The 21148-nt window shown below is 36.6% G+C and overlaps 1 protein-coding gene across 1 annotated transcript in view; it reads right to left on the bottom strand.

The window, feature by feature from the left end:
- The window catches only part of CCDC171 (coiled-coil domain containing 171), a gene marked incomplete at its 5' end in the record, with an annotated part of 157865 nt that overhangs the window by 2086 nt on the left and 134631 nt on the right, over positions 1–21148 (bottom strand). The window contains one exon of the mRNA XM_082301536.1: positions 19787–19936. Within this exon, the coding sequence (XP_082157662.1) occupies positions 19787–19936 (150 nt within the window). The remainder of the gene's footprint in view (positions 1–19786; positions 19937–21148) is intronic.

Raw genomic sequence — 21148 nt, 5'->3', positions numbered from 1 at the left:
GTAAAAGCTTCACTGTTGGGGGAAAAAAAAAAAAGCTCTGGTTTAGTTATCTAGAGTCTGTGCTCTACTTCTTACAAAGAACAGAATACTAGTCATTGAACAGAAGGGAAATCAGATTTAATAGCAATGTGATTGATGTAAAAAAAAAATTGGCTGTTACTCATAAGAACTGTTATGATCCAATATTTTTATATAACCTCATAATGAATAAAAAAATAGTATTCTATAGAAGAAAAAATACTCAGAACTGGTATAACATTCATTGTCTGAACACATACCTTTACAGAGGAATTTTAAAGGCAGTTATAATTTCCCCAACAGACCTCTTTCACCATTATTGTATTTAGACACCTTTCTAAAACATGTATTAAATTGATGTTTGACTATGCCAGAGCTGTGGTGCTAATCCATCATATAAATATGCATTTAGGTAATTTTTAAAAGAGGAATTATTTATCTTAAATAAGGTGTCTGTTTGGGTAAATCTTTAGCACAGCACTTTTATTTACCCTGTAAGCTGTACATGACTCCGTCTCAACTGTTACATGTCACCAGGTAAATAGATATTTAGAACACATATGTCTAGCAAAAATATGCCTTCAAAATATTTATGTAATATAGTAATTGGTCATGTCCTGTGCACATTTTTCAAAGTTTGATAGCCTAACTTTATAAAACATGTTTTCTCAAAGACAAAATATGAGAAGTTAGTCTATATTATGGAGTAATTGCTTTCTAAATCTTAGTTAACTCAAGCAATTCTTTACTAGACATGCAAAAGACTTCTAAAGCAGTTCTTCTCCATGGGTGCTCTGTGACTAACCTACGATCAAATTTAGGATCTAGTTTAAAGGTTGTCTCATGATATATGAGCTGTTTTACCACAGTTAAAACTCATTTATAGTGGGTTACTTTTTTATGATGATATTGTGAGGGAATATTTTCATACCATAATTTACAATACCCTTATATTATGTTTTTATTGCAATGCCAGCCTACCCAATAGCATCACGTTGTGATCAAAGATGCCCATTTTGCTTTTGTATATCCATATTTGTGGAATAATATGCACAGTTGGACACTTGAAATTAGACAACTATGCATGTGTTATGACAGTGGTGCAAACAGATAATTTCATAAGGAAGTAACAAGTATACTGTTTATCTTCAATTGTAGGACAAAAATCTACAGCTGCAGCTGCAAATCAGTCAGAACAGTTTCAGCCTTCAAAATCTACACAAAGATAATTTTACTGGAAAATTTTCACAGCTTTTCAATTTCACTCAGCTATGTATGTTATTACAAAAACTTCTTCCACTTCTCAGGTCTCCCACCATGAGTTTTTGTCACTTCAAACTGCTTTCAAATACTCAATTTCGAAACACAGTAGCCCAAACTTCTCTTCTGCTTTCTTCTGATATGTAACATGCTACCTTATTAAAAATATATATTATTAGAAAATCAGAGTAATAAATAGTGATAAGGGTTTTGTGCATTAAGGCTTCTGGCTTATGTGTGCAATAACAGCTTGTAGCCACGAAAGTCACAGGAACTGTGAAATGGTACAATGTAAAAAACAACTATGGATTTATAACACGAGATGATACAGGGGAAGATTTATTCATCCATAGAACTGCCATTAAAAGAAATAACCCTAAAAATTACCTGCAAAGTGTAGGAGATGGAGAAGTTGTACAATTTGATAGAGTGCAAGGAAAGAAGGGGTTACAAGCAGCAAATGTTACTGGGCCTGGAGGTATTCCAGTCAAAGGCAGCCGTTATGCACAAAACTATAAACAATATCCATCCCAGCAACTTCCCTGCCCACAGCCTACTTCCCCCTTTTACCCTATACCCAATATGAACCCTTTCCTAAATTTACCCCATCCCCAGTTTATTCCTAATCCGTTTTTCACCCCATGGCTTCCCTATACAATTCCATTTCCCTACAATTCCTCTCCAGTACCTAAGGGGGGATGAAAAGGGGGAGGGAAGAAATTAAACCCTCTCCCCACAGAGCATGCCCGGAGAGTTCTGTCTCCCTTCTGTCAGCCCTAAGATGTTCCCCAGAATCTGACTGGACATTTAAAGACTCAGGAGAGTGTCTTGTTTTGTCTTGAAACTGTTCTTGTTATGTTTATCCAATCATTTTCATTCTCCTTTTATTAAAATAAAACGGGTGAGGTGTTGGGGTTCCTCCCCTGCCATATAGCCCTGGGAGAGGGGCCCTGGGGGGAGACACGGGGTCTCCCTGCCCCTGGTCAGTCTCGTTCCCCATTGGTTGGTTTGGGTTCCCCTGGGTGGCCAAGGACCCTCGGGTCCCGTGTCTGGGAGTTCCTGAGCTGAGCCCCGGCCATGTGGCTGGAGAAATAAACATCTCTGAAACATCTATCAAGAATCTGTCTGTCCATATATACTTCGCTTTCCATGAGACTCCTGGTTTGAAATATACTTGTTGCAGTAATCCCCGCTGCGACAACAGCTGACTTCAACTGAGGTGAAAAAGCCATGAAACTGCTTATAATCAGAAAAGACCAGATAAGAGACAAAAGAGCATAAAGATTAATACTGAATACAAGTTATGACATTTCCCTACCTGTGTGTGATGATGTAGGTGCAATAACAAGTATAGTGTTATATCTCAAAGTAAATGCAATACAACTGTTGAATTATGAGGCCAAAATGTGATCTGGAATTCACCAGAACACAGGACATACTTAGGTGTATGAAGATGGCTGACAGTAAACAGAAGTGCAGAAGGAGGAGCAAGCTGTAGTTTCTTCAGAATTCGAGCAACCCCTAAGATCTCTGGAAAGACAGTAGCACAGTTTCTCAAGAGTAGGAAGAATTGTAATTTAACTACATATGGGGGGGGGAAAGTGAGAAACAGTCAATATATTTCTCCACAATCGATTTCTGATACTCACTCCTCTCAGCCCAACTCCAGTACATACAAATACACAGTAATACCAGTAGACAGCAAATCAAATAGCCAATAATATTCTTTTCAGCTTCTCCCACCTATGCTATCCTTGCAGCTTGAATCATTTCACTGCTGCAATATCAATTCCAGTAAGTGTTAAAAAAAGAACCACTGTCTTCAATAACCATTTTGCAGCACTTATGTGAAAACCCAATTTCCCTATAGAGAAAGATGTACATTGTCAGATCATTCACAACCTCCTACTCAGACTGCTATTTCCAAAACTGAGTTGCTTGTTGCCAGACAATGCCAAGGCACTTCCAGTATGCTGCTCTTTTTTTTTTTTTTTTTCTGTTAAAAGTAACTCCAAGAGCCATTTCTTACTCTCAGTGAAATAATCAAATAAAATGCTACAAACAGGTATTTAAAATGGAAAGTATTACTTGGGGATGGATGTCAGTGCAATACAGTGCTAGTTACAAACTTTTTCAAAGTAGGAATTGTATGCTGGCCGAAGCTGGAAAGTTTTCTTCCCATGTCAGTGATCTTGAAATTCTGTATGCTGAAGCAGTAGAACTAAATTGGTGCTCTGACACAGTGTAAGAAAATGGTAACATTCAGGATAAATTTTAATTGTCAGCACTCCTGCCTGGATTGTGCAAACAATTTGCTATCAGAGAATAATTCTATGGGCTGCCAGCTCATTACATATTAAGTCAGGAAGGTAGACACACAGCACACTTTGGGTGCTGCTAGCCAACAATACTAATGGCTTTTTTCATTATCAAGAATTCCCTCTTCCACTTTCAGGAGTTTTTAAACAAACAGGAGTCTGTAATATCTGCAAATTACAATTTTTTCTTACTTTCCTAATGCTTTTGCATTTAATTTGTTCAGTGAAATCACACTCTGGAGGCTCAATTAAAAGCAATTAAGAGAAAGATTTCATTATATATTGTATTTGTTTTTCTAAAAGAAAATTCTGTTTCATTCAAACATACTTAAACCTGGTATGTTTGAAGAACACACAGGATTGGATGGATTATCACACCAGATGAACACTTTATCTTCAATGTTTTGTTGGCTTAAAGACAAATAACTTGCTTCTGCATTGCTAATTTTGATGTTTTCTAAAAATTTTGGCCAAATTCCACACACAGCCTACACCACAAGTCATTGTTCAAGATGCTTCAGTGGAATACACAGGGAAGTTTCCCATTTTTAGATCAAATTCTCTGCACTGCACTGATAGTACCAAAGTATTAGACACACAACGCTGTGCTCTTTTTTTCACGGTGAAATGACCAGTCTGTTTTGATTTCAATCCAAGTTTCCAAATTCTTTAGTACGTTTTGCCCATGATACCTATCATTGTCTTTCCACTCTCTCAAGAATGGAAGCAACTTTTATTTATTTATTTAGAATCCTGGTGGCCAGCCCAAATGACTATTGCTTTACTTTGTGCTGCATGCTGCAAACACTGAAAGGTACACTACACTTAGTATTATGACACCACTCTATGTTTCACAGCAGTGTGTAAGATCATTGCTGCCTTTAACTGATGCCTCTCTTGCTTCCAAGGAAGGCTTTCCTACTATGTGACTTTTCCCACAGCTTCTCACTGCCTTAGATCAGTATGTCGCTCTCTCATGGTTCCCTCTCAGCTCTCCATTTCTTTCCAGCAAGAAGGGGAGAACAAGACTACAACCAAGAGACTAAAAGACTCACACCACCATGCTAAGGCACCACCAGCTCACAGAGTAGATCCCCCCATTTAGCCTTTTCTTCTGGGAAAACAGTCCCTATTCCACTAGTTAAAGTGTCAACGTTCATATTCTAGTGAGATATGTATTCAGCCATCATCCGAATTCCTATCCAGTGGGACTGTCTGACGTAAGCCTTCAAAGTTTCATCTGAGTTGCATGTATACTGCTGCTCTAGCAGAAAAAGGAAAAAAGTATATTTACATTCATTTTGCCAAACATTAGCATCTTCTGTCCAATCATTTGAATGCAGAAGTGTTAGGAGAAAACAGCTTAGAGAACAAGGGTTGACACATACAGTGTGAAATCTTAAGGTGCTTGAATGCAATGAGGGAGAAAGTGAGACAGAACCACGTTTCATCTCCCTAACTGTGCTACAGTCCACATGAACTTTGTGACAGGTCTCTGTCTCTCAGCCACACTTCACTAGCTTCTGCTGACATTCAGCTGTCAGACAGCAACCCTTTACCATGCCCCTAACATGCTCTACAGCTTCACCCAATTAACTCGCTTTCACTTGACATTGCAGCAAAAAGCTTCATAATAGGTGGTCAAGGTGCACGGTGTCTGCTTGCCCCCTAACTGCTCACACACAGCAAAATGCTACCTTCCTTTTTGTCTGTTTGCAACGAACCGGCGCAACTACAATTTAGGCATTCTGCTACTAAATGGAACAAGGACAGTGGATCTTTGCCAGCAGTGCACTTATTTGTCTCTTACCAAAAACTATCCTAGAGCTAATAATCACAGAAATTTTGGCAAAAAAAGAAATTACACTGATTCAGTAAAATACTTCAATCACTTTATACTTAACAAAAATATACTGTAACAGCAATTTGGTTTCAAGCAGAAAGAGGGGAAAAAGTAATTATTTACAATAGCAGCACTTAGCAACATAAAGGAGGAAGGTCTGCAAACAATGCAAGTGTCTATGATTCAGCTTTCTTGCATTAAAAAATCTTTAGGTATTCAGAAGATTAATTTTTGCTATGCATTTCTGCCAAATATGCAATATTTTTTGGGAATATTTTTAGAAATATGGATCTGTGTAGCTAATAAAACAAATGAACTATTAAAAATATGGAAATCAACATTTTAGGATTCACTTGACAGCTTATAGAAAAACAAGAACAAACATGCAACTCACTGTTACTTTGCTGACAGATGCCTTGAGAGTACTTCAATTTGCTCACTAGCTCTCTCAAATATATTTCTATATAAATATACAGAGTAGGTCAGAAAAGTCCATTGAAAAGTCAATATGTATGTAGTAAGTACTGATGATGCTCAAGGGCTCTTAGCTGAAGACGGTGGAAGAGTCTGGATTGAGCACTGGTGTCTAGACATTGAAATTATAACAGCCACTATAGCAAATACCTTCTAGTGGCCTTATGGGTTTCAACTACCACAATTCCAACAAGACAGGACTCAAAAGATTATCTACATAGCCCTTTAAGATTCTGGTTTGCTAAACTACAGCAAACTCACATAGGTTATGTAATCTATTTTCTTTCCCAGCTTATCTACAGGTAAAAGTCCCCTTGCAGTTCTCTTTAAAAATCTTTGAAAGGGCATTTTTTCCACACAAGAAATCTTATTTTCACAAAGAGAAGCAGACATTGAGACTGTAGAAAGTAGAAGCTCAGGAGAAGTCCTAAGCATGAAGGAAGGAAAACAAAAAAGAAATACACTGATTAAGATGTAAAGCAGACTCCTCTCTTGACAGGAATTTATGGGAAGAACATAAAACAACTTATCTTTATGAAAGGTGGTGAAAAGCAGCAAATCGTAAGGAACGGGAGCTCACATACTCTGGAAGAGGCTGCTGATGCAGAAGTGGATAGTTTTGCAGCAATGAAAAAAATATAGTGAACACCTCAGATTCCATGTAGGAAAATGGCATTACTCAGAATTAAAATGAAGTGTCAAGGACATGCATGGCCTCGTAGTGAATATTATTACTGTAGATCTTGTAAGTGAACAAATATTATTTTGGTTCACTAGGTATTGAGATTATAACCTGCTGTTGTTCATAATCCTGAAGTGACAAGGAAAATGCTGATGCCAAGATCTGACAGCCTTTACTATCTGCTACCGAAGAGTAGATTAAAGTTCACTCTTTGGAGACAATGGAAATAGGAGCATAAACTGGATACAAACATGGTTTATGCAACCTATCTGCACCTATTTGAAAAACTGACTGATTGGAATCTGATATCCAAAATACAAACACTTGCATTTTGAGTCAGAACATCTGCACAGTTGCATTAGCCTACAGGCTAATCTGAATCTCAGTTAACCCAAATAACTGTATTAAACTGAAAAGTCTCTTTAAAAAAATCCTCGTGTGATGGAGCAAAGAATGACTGACTTACACCACATGTTTAGAAGTGAACTAATGTTACTGCCAATTTAATTTTCTCAAAATGAAGGTTTATTATTAAAATCATCAAGGTATGAGGAGAACAAAGGGTTCCATCCTTTTAGCACTGGCCAATGCACGTAGATTTTCTGGATAGACCACTGCCGATGTGTAGGCTTCTACATCCTAGCCAAAATCCTGATAAGGGCTCCATCCCACTCCCCCATAAATTAGATTACAGAAAGATTACTTCTTCACCAGGAAGAGGTATATTTGGCTCCCTGTACGTTTAGTATCGTTCTCTAAGTTTTGTTTGCTTATTCAACGCAAGTACTTTAATGTTCATTGATCCCCAGTAAAACTTAGCTGAAATAACTTCAGGAGGGAATTATTCCTTCTCCCACAGACTACATGCAACACCGGAAACAGTGTATCTTCAACAGAGTTCTAAAGGGTAGTTTTGTAATAGTAATGGTCAGGGAAAACAGTGGGCTTTCCAGCAGTATTGCTTATAAAGTATCAGTTGATATCTGAATAGCCTAGAAAAAATTTTTTAGGCTCTGTTTCAGTTGATGGCTAACATGTAGGTCTTCTGTAAATCCAAGATCCAAATTACATTAACTGGGCAAGGAATCAAGCTTATCAGTTATAAACAACTTGAGTGTGCGTGAGCTAGGTTTACTGTCTCTATTGGATTTGGCCAAATCTAAATATATATTTAATTTCAGACTGAAATTAAATAAAAAAAAATCTAATAATTACTTCAACAGAACTTTTTATACTTATTAGATTTCTGAGCACAGCCTCCAAGAATTGGTCTTAGCTCAGGTAATAGATCATCTCTTTCTGTGAGGTTGAATATGCAGTTCAAGTGAGTCCACTAGGTAAATGGAACTAGTATGTCCTGCATACCAATCATATTTTAGATGAATAAACATTAAAAAAATGCTAATGGAATTTCATCCTTTCATATATATTTAAGCCAAAAGTGTGTTCTGAAAGCACAAAGTTAAAAACAACAGAAAAACCCCAAACAAACAAAAAACAGACACCACCACCACCACCACATATAACACTAAACAAATAAAAAACCAGCCCAAAATCCAGAAACCACCGACACATAAAACACTTCAAACTTTCATCAGGTATGTAAAACTTTTAGCAGAAGAGTCATGAAGAACATAGAGGAAGATTTGGCAAAGTTTTTTCAGCATTTTGGTTTGTAAAACAAAAAAAGTGTAATACAACTTTAAAAAATTAGGTTTTCTAAAAAAAAACCCAACCAAAAACCCAAAACAGGGATGTTTCAGTAATTTGGTGTGCCTTGTATGTTCTAGAATTATACCTTCAATTCCTTTACTCAGAGCTCCCCTTTAGATTACAGTCTTCTAAAAAATCTCATATTTAAAGCATAGTAAACTTCAGTAAGTTATTAAAATATTTAAAGCAATATATGTTTTGACATATACAAATTAAAATTAAACTGTATGACTTGATGTGTCAGGAAGCTTCACAAAGCCCTGGTTAAGTTACAATGTTTAATGCTCAAATTCCCAAAAGAATGCAATGGTTTTAATAGACCCTGTGAAAGGAAACATGATGTCACACAGGCTTTGAAAGACTAACAGGCCCCTGACCATAAGCATATAATCACCACACGAGATGATCCTTCTGTGATCAAAGGAGGCCCTCAGTACTCAACAAAAGCTGAAAAATTAGTGAATTATTTCATTATTGTGGTTCTGGCCTTCAGAAACTGTATGTGTCAAACCACCTGCAACACCTAGATAGGATAAAAGGCTTTCAAAGTATTGGTGAACATACAAATTTAAGAGAGGTAAGTATTGCAATGTCAGCTTCATGGCAACTTTTACTGAGTGAACTATGAGCTTATGGGCCAATATCAGTTGAGACCAGATCAGCTGAGACCCAGTGTGGTGTCTTAAATCAGTGCGGCTTTAAGAGTTCTATAGGTGCCTCTCTGAAAATAGGAATTCCTTTAGGAATTAAAGGAGTTACACCATCTGAAGGATGAAATGGAATCATTGCATTATCATAATGTCACTGCTTTTCCTGTACCAGGAAAACTCTGCTGGTGATTAACCACACTATTCGTGACCATCTTCTTAGTAAATTTTATTACTCACGGTTCATTTTAAAGGTACCCTCCCCTCTACCACAGAGGGGAAAAAAAGGGTGAATTGATTGCTTGACAAAAAGAGGTTCCTATCTTCCCAAAAGATGGCATTTCTAAAACAAGTCAACAAAACCCCAAATTCTTGTAAAATAGGGAAGTGAAATTCAGTTTAAGAAGCACATTTCTTTCTAAATCTCTTTCTTTAACTGAACTGTTAAATAAACTGAAGAAAACAAATGTTATTTGAATAATCAAGATTATTATCATAATAACATCTTTTTAGCTGACAGCTAAGCTCTTTACCCTACGGAATGCTCACTTCCCATTTTAAAAATTTTTCAATGATTAGTTTATTCAACAGGTCAAACTGCTTCACAGAGTTCACTCTCTGGAGAAAATAGGTCCTTGCTATGATCAGCTAGAAAAACAGTGCCCTCTCCACATAATGTGGGTTTCACAGAATTCAATGAAAAGTTTTTACACATAATTTAGAAACAGCAAAAATAAATAAATAAATAAATAAATAAATAAATAAATAAATAAAACCCTGGGTAAATATTAAACAGATGGTCTTAAATATGTAAGACCCAACGAAAAGAAATACGAAAACGTAACTTGCTGCCAGTATTCCCTTACATTATGCCAATATTACAGGAATAAAATTATGAATTAAGAACAATATTATGCTTTGTTCACTAATTGAATTTCCTATTTTTCTATCTCTGCAAGTCATACTCTCTAACATATTTCAAAGGTTTGGTTTTTCTTCATTTCTCACATTAACACTTATGCTTAAAGTACAAAATGTAAGCAAATGAAAGTAGGTAAACATATGTATTTTTACAAGAAATATGTTATTCTACTGCAAACATGTCACAAAAAGGAATGCAAAGTTTTTCTTCACAGTTCAAAAGGATGGAAACATGCACAGTTAGAGGAGACGGCAGGGGAAAAGAGCATTAACAAGATAACAAACTGATTTCATAAATTCCAGAAAAGCACAAAATAAAGTAGACTGCTGTGGTTTGCAGCTACCCTTCTTTACCACGCTCACTATCTCCCTTTGGCCTGAAGCGGATCCACCCTCCCTTGCATGAACTAGTGAGGTTTGTTCTGATAGTAAAATCTGCTGGGGGACCTAGGATAGAGACAATACCCAGCCTTGTGTTCCCATGACCTTCCCCCCGGCCTGTGCATCAGAAGCAGAAACTAAGAGGAGACAGAGCATCAGAGACAGCTGTCTGCTGTGGAGGGAAGGCTGACTGCTAGCTGGCACCAAATGATCTGGTGGTGGGGCTATGACTGCCTCTCAGCCACCCAGAGGGAAACACAAACCTCTTAACATGAGATTTTGCTTTACAAAACTTAAAGAGTGTGTGTGTATACATTTATATGTATATATTTTTTAATTATTATTTTTCTTAATGGGTGCATGTAACATTAACCATGCTACATTTTAAGTGCATGCTGCACATACACGCATTTCTGAGGCTAGCCGAGAAAGGGGCAGGCTCCCAGCAACACTGCCCTAGGTCATACTCTAATCTTTTTTTTCCCCTGTGATCTAGGCAGTGAGCTAGTAGTATAAAGTAAACAAGAACAGCAAAAAGACAACAAAAATTGTCTTTCTGTTACCTATCATCCTGATCAAGTGAACTGCTATCCACAGGTTGCATCTACACATCTTGCACTCTTTATCAAAGTTAATATCTGAAGATCAGCACTGAATTTTCTCCTTATAAACAGTGCTTTACATACTTAGCTTGAAACACAAAACCAAACAGGTGTCAAAACAAAATAATTATTCACAACAGTATACCTTGTAGGATCTAAATCTAAAATGTCAAGAAAATATCAGGAAGATGAGAGATTGGATTGTGTGGATTCACTCACCATTTAAGCATCTACGCTAGACTCATTCAGGCACAGCTATGCTTTAATCCCCTCCAAAAATTTCTCAGCAAATTCAGAGTCAGAACAAACAGATGTTCCCTTTATGTTTAACCCACAGTTTAGTGGGGAATAATAGAAGCTTCCCAGCTCCCTTTCTTGAAATAACTTCTTCAAAAGGGAGGAGGAAGCACCTTCTGGCCTGAGTAAAAGTCCTTGAGTCTGGAAAGAAGTGAATCTGTCTGCCTTTGTAGAGAATATTCCTTTTCTTCTATAAAGCCAGTAAAATTGTGTCCTTGGCTCTGTTCTTTTGTAAAAACTTTTTCCCAGGGTTAAATGTCCTGGTCTATAATATCCAGTTCTCAAAATAACAGCCTGTCTAGCACTCCCAATGCTTTTATTTCTACTGCAGCATTAACAATATATGTAATAATACACTAATGTTTCTTTTAATTTTATGTCCTGGAAATGCTCCTTTGACAGGTGTGGGAAGAAGGCAAAAGAAACAGTGGTATGTAGCAAACAGGAAGCATATATATGTGGCCGATGAATAAAACTCACTGCATATTACCAATGAAAAGCATTTCAAAAGGCTAGTGCAAAGGTGTCTAATAAGGAAAAAGCCATCACATGGCTTTTAGCTGTAAAAGTCTCCTGACTTACAGCTGCCCTCCACAGCAACTGGGGCATTTCTGAAACATTCTTTTTCAGGAAACTCCACCTAGTATTTGCAAAGAAAACAGAAGACTAGCTCATTCCAGTATTTCTCCTTTGAAAACTGAACAAAATGAAGTGTAGGCATTCACTGCCTTGCTCTTCTCTAATCTGTTGCAGGCAGAGAATGAACGCATGATGATTTTTTATAGGGCAAACTTGAACCTATACTTTAGACTTGCTTCCTTATCCAAATCATTAGTTTTTCTAAATCCATTTCCAATTAGTTGCCCCTGAAGGTACAATTGTTGCACTGGCCTGCACTTAGGGTAAGAGATGAATACAGCTTTAGCTTCCAAGTGTCTTGTTTTCAGTCCTGAGAACTGAGGACCCTTGTTTGTGAGCTGGTAGTTCCAGTACCTCACTAGAAACACATTTCTAATGCCATAGAAATGCAAACCATGAAGGAAAAAAAAGGAAAGGAGATTACCTTCCTGAAAACATGACACTCCTTTTTTGAGACTTAGCCAATGACTTGAAAGATTTGTTTTGTGCTTAACAGCGGAACAAACCTGCGGCCATTTAGGAACTTCATGGTTTCCATTAAACCACACAGCATGGACATTTGGAATTTCATGGCAACAGTGAAGTGAGAATGTAGATCTTACTTTTCCAAAGTACGGACCTCTGCTGAGAGTTAACACCCACACACATTCTCTCACATTCCTTAGCCAATTCATGTCATTAAGGAGAGTTGAAGAACAGACCAAACAAAGAAAAAAAAAACGAACCAAACCAAACACCCCAAAAAACCCAAACCAACCCCACTTAAGCCTCTTTCTTAAGCACTTGAAAGGAAAATGCTACAAGTGTAAATGTAATGTTTAAATGCAGCGAACTCATTCTGTCCATCTACAGTGTTTACAGCATTAACCCTGCAACTGAAAACTGAATTATTGGAAACCACCTAATTACCCAAACATTTACCTCTCTGCAGGTGTAAATACATGGGCCTAATAAGCCTTCTCATTGTGAAAGCAGTTACTTAAATTATATTAAAATATTAAAAACTATTTAATGAGCTTTTTTCCCCTAAAGTAAATTGAGTGTGTGCCTTAACCTGCTTCAGGCAAAGGAAGTTTCAAACATATTGGTTTTGAAACTAGCCATTATTTCCCATGTTGCAAAAATGGCAATTTTATTTCCCAGCAGCAAATGAAACTGTCAGGAAAATTTAGATGCAATAAAATTGGGTGGTTAAACCAACATGCTGGATTTGGAATAAAACTGAATTAAAGGAATTAAAATTAAGCATTATGTCAGTCAAACTTTAGAAAAACTATTTGAAATGGGGGAGGGGGATGTGTTGGGGTAGGGTTTTTTTTGTAAAAGTTGGGTTTTGGACTTGGTGAGGTCCACCCATAACTACCCATTTTATGTCCATCAACTGTGTCATATTTGAAATTTGCGCAATGAAAAATATTTTGCATAAAATGTGTTGCTTCTGGCAACATTTCTGCCTAAATAAAAAGTTGTCAGGCAGTGTGTGACTTTAGTGGTACAGAGTTTTAAAATGGTGGCTTCAGTCCAAGGCTAGCTAATAACGGCTGACATGCACTGGAATCTTGAGGCCTAAATCAACATTGTTTTCACAGCTGTAATTAAGCCACCTAATCAGAAGCACATTTTGACGGGACAGTTTCTGGAAGCCAGACATTACAATTTCTTATGCCTGGAGCGCAGTGGCTCATGAGAGGTCCTCATTTAATTTCAGGTTTTAAAAAAAAAAAAAAGGCTGTAAAATGAAAAGAGTATTAAAAAAAGCAGTGTACGGCTGTTGAAATGAAGCAGGCCTATGTGTTCATGCCTTGACCAACCCTGCATCCCAGCCTCCTTCGGCTCTCTGCCGAGTCCCCAGCTCTCAAGTGGCAGCTGCACACAGTGAGATTAAGGGCTTCTGCCAAAGTCAACAGATGAGCTGGTCTGAACTGGCTCTCTGTGTGTTCTGATTGTAAATTGTGCTGGTGATGATTAGAGAACTCTAACACAGGATGTCAACTCTTAAAACTGTCCAGAGAAAATATTTTATTTTTTTTTAAAGTTCAGGAAATTTTTTCAAACTTCTTTTGTGGCTTGGTACATAGTGTTGTGTCTATAACTTTCAGACGATTCGAACATGAATTCACACAAATCAAGCAACTATATTATTAAAAAAATACACCATTACTTGCTCTCGTTGGGCATACTTCCCTCATTTGGGAATGTATACATAGCAGTGCTGCTGCAGAATGCAATTTGGACTAGCACACCACAGCAGTCTTGTGCTTCTTCCACCTGTCAAGTGGAAGACAGCCCTAAAATTCAGACTATCAATTACTTTTGTTGTGTGATTATCAGTTTGGGACATTGACACTAGCTTCAACAGCTACCCTGTCCTGCTTTTTTTCTGGAGCACAGCTACACTGGTAACTTTAACATAAACTTTCAACCCCAGAGGCCACTGTAAAACTATCAATATGAAGGCACCAGTCACTGGGGTCTGATTACATTTGGTTCTGCACTTTAATTACATATGGATTCTATTAAATGAACCTCTTGCCTTATAGGCAACATTTTAATCAAATTACTATAATTTTCAAATATGTTACAACAGTCTGACAAGTTTAAAGTTCACATACCTAGAATATTGAGCGTCAAAAAAATTTTTTCATAGAAAAGGAAGCATTCTTTACAAAGTAGCAAATGTGTTATTGTATTACTGTAACTGCTTTTTACTACATTACCCTAAGTTACAAATGTGATTTATAATATAGGTTGTTTTTGTTGTTGTTGTTATTAGTAGTGGTATTAGTATTCTAAACTACATTATTTTTGGTTACAACTATTACTTGTGTAAGCAGTAGCACATGAACAGGTGATCATTTGCATTAGGATATGTGCATTCCTTGGCAACCCAGTAAAGCTGGCAAGTGAAGCCCAGTTACATAAAATCAGGTGAGAAATGCAAATATTTCAATAAAAACATAATTTCAGGGAGATATTACTGCTTGGTGGATTCAGTCTTATAGAGACATTAAACTTAGTAAATCTTATGACTAGAGTTTTCTATTTTCACTTGTCTGATATCTCCACACTTTCATGTCTATGACCATCTCAATAATTGGGAAATTTTCCTTGTGGGCCTGTCAGATTTTTCTTTACCTACTATCACTTCAGGAATATTCACGTCTTACAGCAACTAAGCACTGGTAAGTAACAATACTGAGCAAAGTTATGATTATTGAGGTCCATATTTACTGGATTCTTTACAAGACTATTTCCAGGAAAACACATCAAGACAGAGAGTAACAATAAAAATAGCAAGTCTAACTAGTTTTTGCAAGGAAATTTAAGAACCAGTATCTCCAAAGCTTTCACAAAACAAATTCAACTGTGCATAAGGTTACATGAGATAGTGAAAAAGCCAAGGAGAGTTTTCATTCAGGACATACCTGCTTCTTGCAACATCTGGGAAGAATTCCTCCAGCTACATCAGAGATAAGGCAAATAGTTAGGATTTCTTCTTTCTCTATAGTTCCATCCTCATAATTCTAAATCTGGGACAATGCATCCCTGTCAGATGCAGGTTGTAGCCATAAAACACAGATTGAACTGGTGACAAGGAAACAAGGTGTATAGGGGAAAGACATGTAAAACCACTGCCATGACCAGCCTGGTTAAGTAGGAAGAAACTGTCAGGGGAATAGTTAACTCATAAGTTTGAGTAATAAATATTTCTTTTCTCTCTATCCCCCATGAATGGGGTTCAAGTAGATCATGAGAATTGAGAGCTGACCGCTTTGATTAGGGAGAAAAGTGTACATCTTCCTTAGTGCAGTTTTTCAACACACAAGTATGAGACCATATGTTAGTTACTACAATCTCTACAATCTCAAGAACAAATACATAATTTTATGCAAAAGATCATTCTACTTGCTTCCCTCATCTCAACAAAACTCACCATTTCTGTATTTTCAATACTTTTAAGGGATATCAGTAGACATTTCCAGACAAAGGACAGACACAGATACAACTATGGCAAAAAAGATATGACACAAAGCCACATAAACCAATGAGTGATTTCACTTTCACCTCAGCTAGGAGAAGTATCAAAAGACAACAGTTGTTTTCATAGTTAGTTAGAGAACTCTGCTACATTTACAGACCTCTTTACTTCACCCCTCTCATCCATCTGAAACTAACTTTCTCTCCCTTTCAGATAAAGTTATCCTTTTGGGTCCCCCAGTTTTCATTTCTCCGGTACACACAAAGCTTTTCTCTCTTCATCATCTTTAGAAATTACTGTACTTTCCTCTTCATTTTCTATTCTCATTTGATTCTGAGGTAAAAACAGAAAAAGGAAGAAGCATCACCAGATCAGTGCACACTCAGGTTCAGAGAAGCAGCTGACCACTTGTCATAACAAAAGTGGCTTCTTTTGTTTGCCAGAACTGAGACGAGATTATTTTACCTTCTTAAGCTTCTGACAGCAGTACTGAGATCAGGCATAAAATCTTAGGGCTGGAAGCTACAAGAACATGTCCTGAAAAAGTTTTATAATGAACTGCATTCTGTTCACTATTCCTCCTATGTGTCCAGTCACACTGGAAAAGACATTGTCACTGCATCTACACTCTGCAATGCTGCACTTGCAACGAAAACCCCTTGGACAACATGGATTCACTTGCCATGTGACTAAATACGATGACACATTGCCCTGCAGCACCCACAAAGTAACTGCTTATGACTATTCTACTGCACAGTATAGCACTTCTAAGCTCTCAGTTCAAGGTCTACTTATTACTGCTACTCTGAATGAATGTGCAAGTATACTAATAAACTAACGTATCTGAAGAAGAATTAAAATTAATAAAAGCAGCAGAATTCAGCACAGTTCATGATGTTTATATTACTGGAAGTTGCTGAACAAGAAATAGGCAGGAAGGACTATTACAAAATGGTGATAGTTTCCTAACAGAAGGAAAAAAAAAAAAGGACAATTTAGAAATGTAAGGGAAATTTCAGAACCAGCTGGTAAAGAACAGAAAACCAGAAGAAGAAAAAAAACCAAACCAGCCAACAAGGAACCCTTCCAACCAAGAGAAAAGAGATACAGAAATAGGAATAGAAAACAATAAAAAAGGGGGGGAGGAGGGGGAGGGGTGGAAAGAAGAAGAAAAGAAGACTGGTAGAAGATCTAAGCTGTTTTTCAGCCATACTGAATTTTAAAGAGTTGCAAGAATTAAAAATGCACAGGGCTTTTCTCTGCACAGAGTAAGAATTATCAGCTACAAGTACAACAGACAGATAGCTGGGCACTAATGGAGAGTAGAGAGACATTCTGCCACTGACTTCACTTCTCCCCCCATAATTCTCTTCTCTGCAAGCTGTGTTTCCAGTGTTCATCTCACCTCTGTCCATCATAACCATATCCCTTCCTGTTCCTCTCTGTTGGCATTAGCATGACCACATATAGCAATCTCAGAATCTAAACTCTATTGACCAGAAGGAAAGTGCTTGGACTAGAAATAGACTGGAGGATGGAGATGTCAATTCAAAGCCTGAGATAAAAGATGAGGAGTTAGAATCACCAATTTTGCCTTACAGCATCAATTTTGGTTATACAATTATCAGCAAAACCCAAAGCAGCAGAAGAAAGAAGTGGTGTGAATAGAAAGAAAGGTGACATAGTTATGAAATTTCAGTAGAAACAGGTCAATTAGGAAAGTGATACCATCTGAACATGGAAAATATCAATGTTCATGAATGGCCCAAATTTGAATGCAATGGACAGCTGGCAGGGCAATATCCTTAAGCAACTAGCATAAAAGACATCAAGAGACAGCCACAACATTGTGAGATAAAACCCAATTTTATAATGTAAGAGTCCACACAATACACAACCAGAAGACTTCAAAAATATATTTCAGCACTGACCAATAGTTACTGTTCAGGGAGCACAAACACATGTTATATGAAGGCCTGCAACTGATACAGTCCAAGTGCTGTGTTTGTCTCCTCCATGTAAAATTTTGCCTGCAATGGATATATGATTGAACACGGTGAATTAAAACTAACAAAGCTTGTCTAATTTTGAAACCAAATACATGCTCAAGACGTCATTGCTCCCTTTCATTTAAAATAAGCAACAAAAATCTCTTCTACTTTTTTTACTAGAGAAAGCAATTTAGTGCAGAATTTATTCCTCAAAATCGGAACAGAACAGTAACAACTGGAATGTTAAAATCTAAGTCATGCTGCAAAGCTGTGATGCCTGAAGTTCTTAAAATTTATGCTTAATACAACTTCTACAAATATGCAGAATATACAGAGAAATTTACTGAAAACCCAAATAATACAAAATATACCATAATCACTTATACTTTCTTCATGGCAACTTGAGATTCTCATTCTGAATTTTTTCACTTTTACATTAAAATTTCAAAACACTTCCTATTAATGCTTAGGCCTAGGTTCAAATTAAACTGCATCTAAAGGAAGAACTATTGCTCTCCCTAGAGGGCTAACAGATCCCTCCACAACGCAAATAGTATCATCTTTACATTGACACTGCATGCAGATACAAATTACTTTAAAAACACAGCATTTAATCACAAACATTGGAGAGCTGGTTTTCACTGTAACATATCACGCTGCTGCATAGCCCTTCAAAGACAGGACTAGCATAATCTTTGCTAAAAGATTTCTCAATCCAAATGAAAGCAAACCTTGCTGCAAGTTTGGCAAGTTTCCCAATCTTCAGTACACAAGTGGTCATCTTGATTTAAACAACAAAAACAATCATAACAGGCAAAGGAGCAGCCCAATTATATTGGGCACAGGCTCAGCGGGACACACATAAACCTAGCAGAAAACATCAAAAGAGTCTGGTTGGAGGAGGAAAAAAGCAATTTCAGTGAAGTAATTTCATTTCTTAGAAAGGTTTTGTAGTCACAAATAAAGTTTTCATTCAACAATTGTCACCTCAAGATGTCAAAATAAATTCAGCACTGACTAACATAGTTTCTATTCGCACTAATTTCCCACTGTGCTGTTAGAAGCAGGTTAAGAAATTAACGTAATTCTGTGGGAAACAACCAAAGCCAAAGCCATAGTCACAGCCTTTGAATATATGTTTACTAGTGTGTTTATGTTATTTGCATTGTGACAGCTCTCTTCTTATAAATCTTCTGGTTCAAAAAGAAAGACAAACAATACTCATTTTCTTTATGGTTATTTACTACACAAGACTAAAAGAAAAGAAAGGAGGAAGGGAAGCACAACAACAACCAATAAAATGAACTCCAAAGCTTTCTCCTTTATCCTCTGTGAAAAAGTAAAAAGAGATGGAGGAGAAATACATTGCGTCTATGCAAGTTGCACATCCTGCAGTCTCATTCTAGAGATACTTGGCTATATATTTATGATAGTTTATGTGTCTGTCCTCCTGCCTGTGTGACACAAATAAATCTGCATTTAATAATTCCCCTAGAGAGAGATCTCAAATATGAAGACTCACCTTATTAGCCTTAAGCAAATCCAAGTACCTTTGTGGGCAATAATTTTAGACAATAAATTACTCCTGAAATTTAATTTTAACCTTGTAACTTCAGTGAGAAGTAACAACAATTATAAAAATAACTCCTAACAAACACTTTGTTTACATGAAGATAATAATATTCTGTTTTAATATACTACATCTCTAGATGAAAAATTCTTCAGGTCCAAAGTTCAACTATTTACTGTACCGGTAAAACTAAAACTTCACAATGTATACTTTTCCAGCAGCAATGAACAGGTCCTTGTAGAAGATATAGTAGTAAAAATTAAACCCTGTGTTAACTTTTACCATTCCTTTTCTCTTCAGAAAAAGTTTCTGTTGACACTAGTTTTATTGCTCTATTATGTTTATAGATAAATATTATTGTATTTCCCTACAGAAACTATACAGCATGAAGGGAGATGCTGGGTAAGAAACCACATTCAAATGACAAAAATTACTTGAAAAGCAGACTTACCATTTTAAGGTCACTTTCATGAAGACTAGCTATTTGGAGCCTGGACTTCATGGTTGCAATGTGAAGCTGAAGAGATTCTGTTTCTCTCACTAGTATTTCAACTCTGGAAACTGCAAGTTGGTAGACTTCCATGAAACTTTGAATCACAGCCTTTAAAAAGTAAAGTAAATCATCAGTGCCAGACAAGCTATATTTAAATGCCAAGTAGCATACATCCAAAATCATTAAAAAATCAGCCCTAATTTTTATTAATTGGAAAAATCAAACAAAAGATGTAAGCCAGGCAGTTAGGTTGTAAGTCAGGACTTAAACAAAGGTCTAACATCGGATTTTGTACTTCTTCAAAAATCTGAAATATTAACAGCATCGAGGAAAAGCAAATGACTGTGCACCCCAATTATAAAGTGAGCTGTTTTCAAACATGCAGTACTGCATTGAATAGTTGATACTATTTTTTATTTAACTATAATTCTTGATGCACATTCAATTTATGTTTATAAAGAATCACTACACAATTTCAGGTAAATTTTCATACTTTCAAAACGAGTCCTCCCACTTCATGTTAAGAAAATTAATTTGTCAGAAACAAAAGAAATACAGTAAAACTACAGATCTCTGGAAATAAATAATCTGATTACAGTGTATCTGGGAAAATATAATTGTTTTCATGTATATAGTGTAAGAATGTCCCAGTCATGTAATACTGATCAGAGACTGATAATAAAGTTAGCAGCACAAGAGAGAACAAATGATTTGACATTACTGGTAACTTTATATCTATCCTAAATAGTCTAACACTTTCGAGATTATTGGTCTTCTTTACAACTGGTTAATAACATTTTATAAGTTACAGTTTTCCCCTTTGAAATGAGCTGCAGCAAGCTGCAACTGTAAGAACATATTACAGATAATATGAAATTGGCCTTCTGAATATGTCTGTAGTACAGACTTATAAACTTAGTACCACAAACAGGCATTCACAAAAGGTTTTTACTGTTTTCCTTTCTCTGTTTTCAAACAGACTATTGCTTTTCAGAATAAAAATTAACATCGCTGAAATCAATCAGGTTATTTCATTGTGAAGTGTAGAAAACTGCTGTGGCAAGTCAACACCATCATATCTTTTCTTATCAGAAAGAATATCCAAAATGTTTTAAATACTGTGGTGCTAACCCTAAAAGTGTATTCACATAGCCTAAGTCTGCCACTTTCAGTTCTAATCCTGCTTTTAAATTTTTTTATTTCACTCAACACAACTAAAATGCTGCATCTATTCAGAAAAAATACCAAGCAGTAATGGGGATATAGCTCATGCTCTACATAATACTGCCTGAGAGTCTCCAAATGGCAACAGCCCGCACA

Source organism: Coloeus monedula (assembly GCF_965178545.1).
Source record: "Coloeus monedula genome assembly, chromosome: Z".
Classification (NCBI taxonomy): Eukaryota; Metazoa; Chordata; class Aves; order Passeriformes; family Corvidae; genus Coloeus; species Coloeus monedula.
The sequence above is the reverse complement of the archived record's forward strand: the minus strand, read 5'-3'. Positions and strand labels throughout refer to the sequence as shown.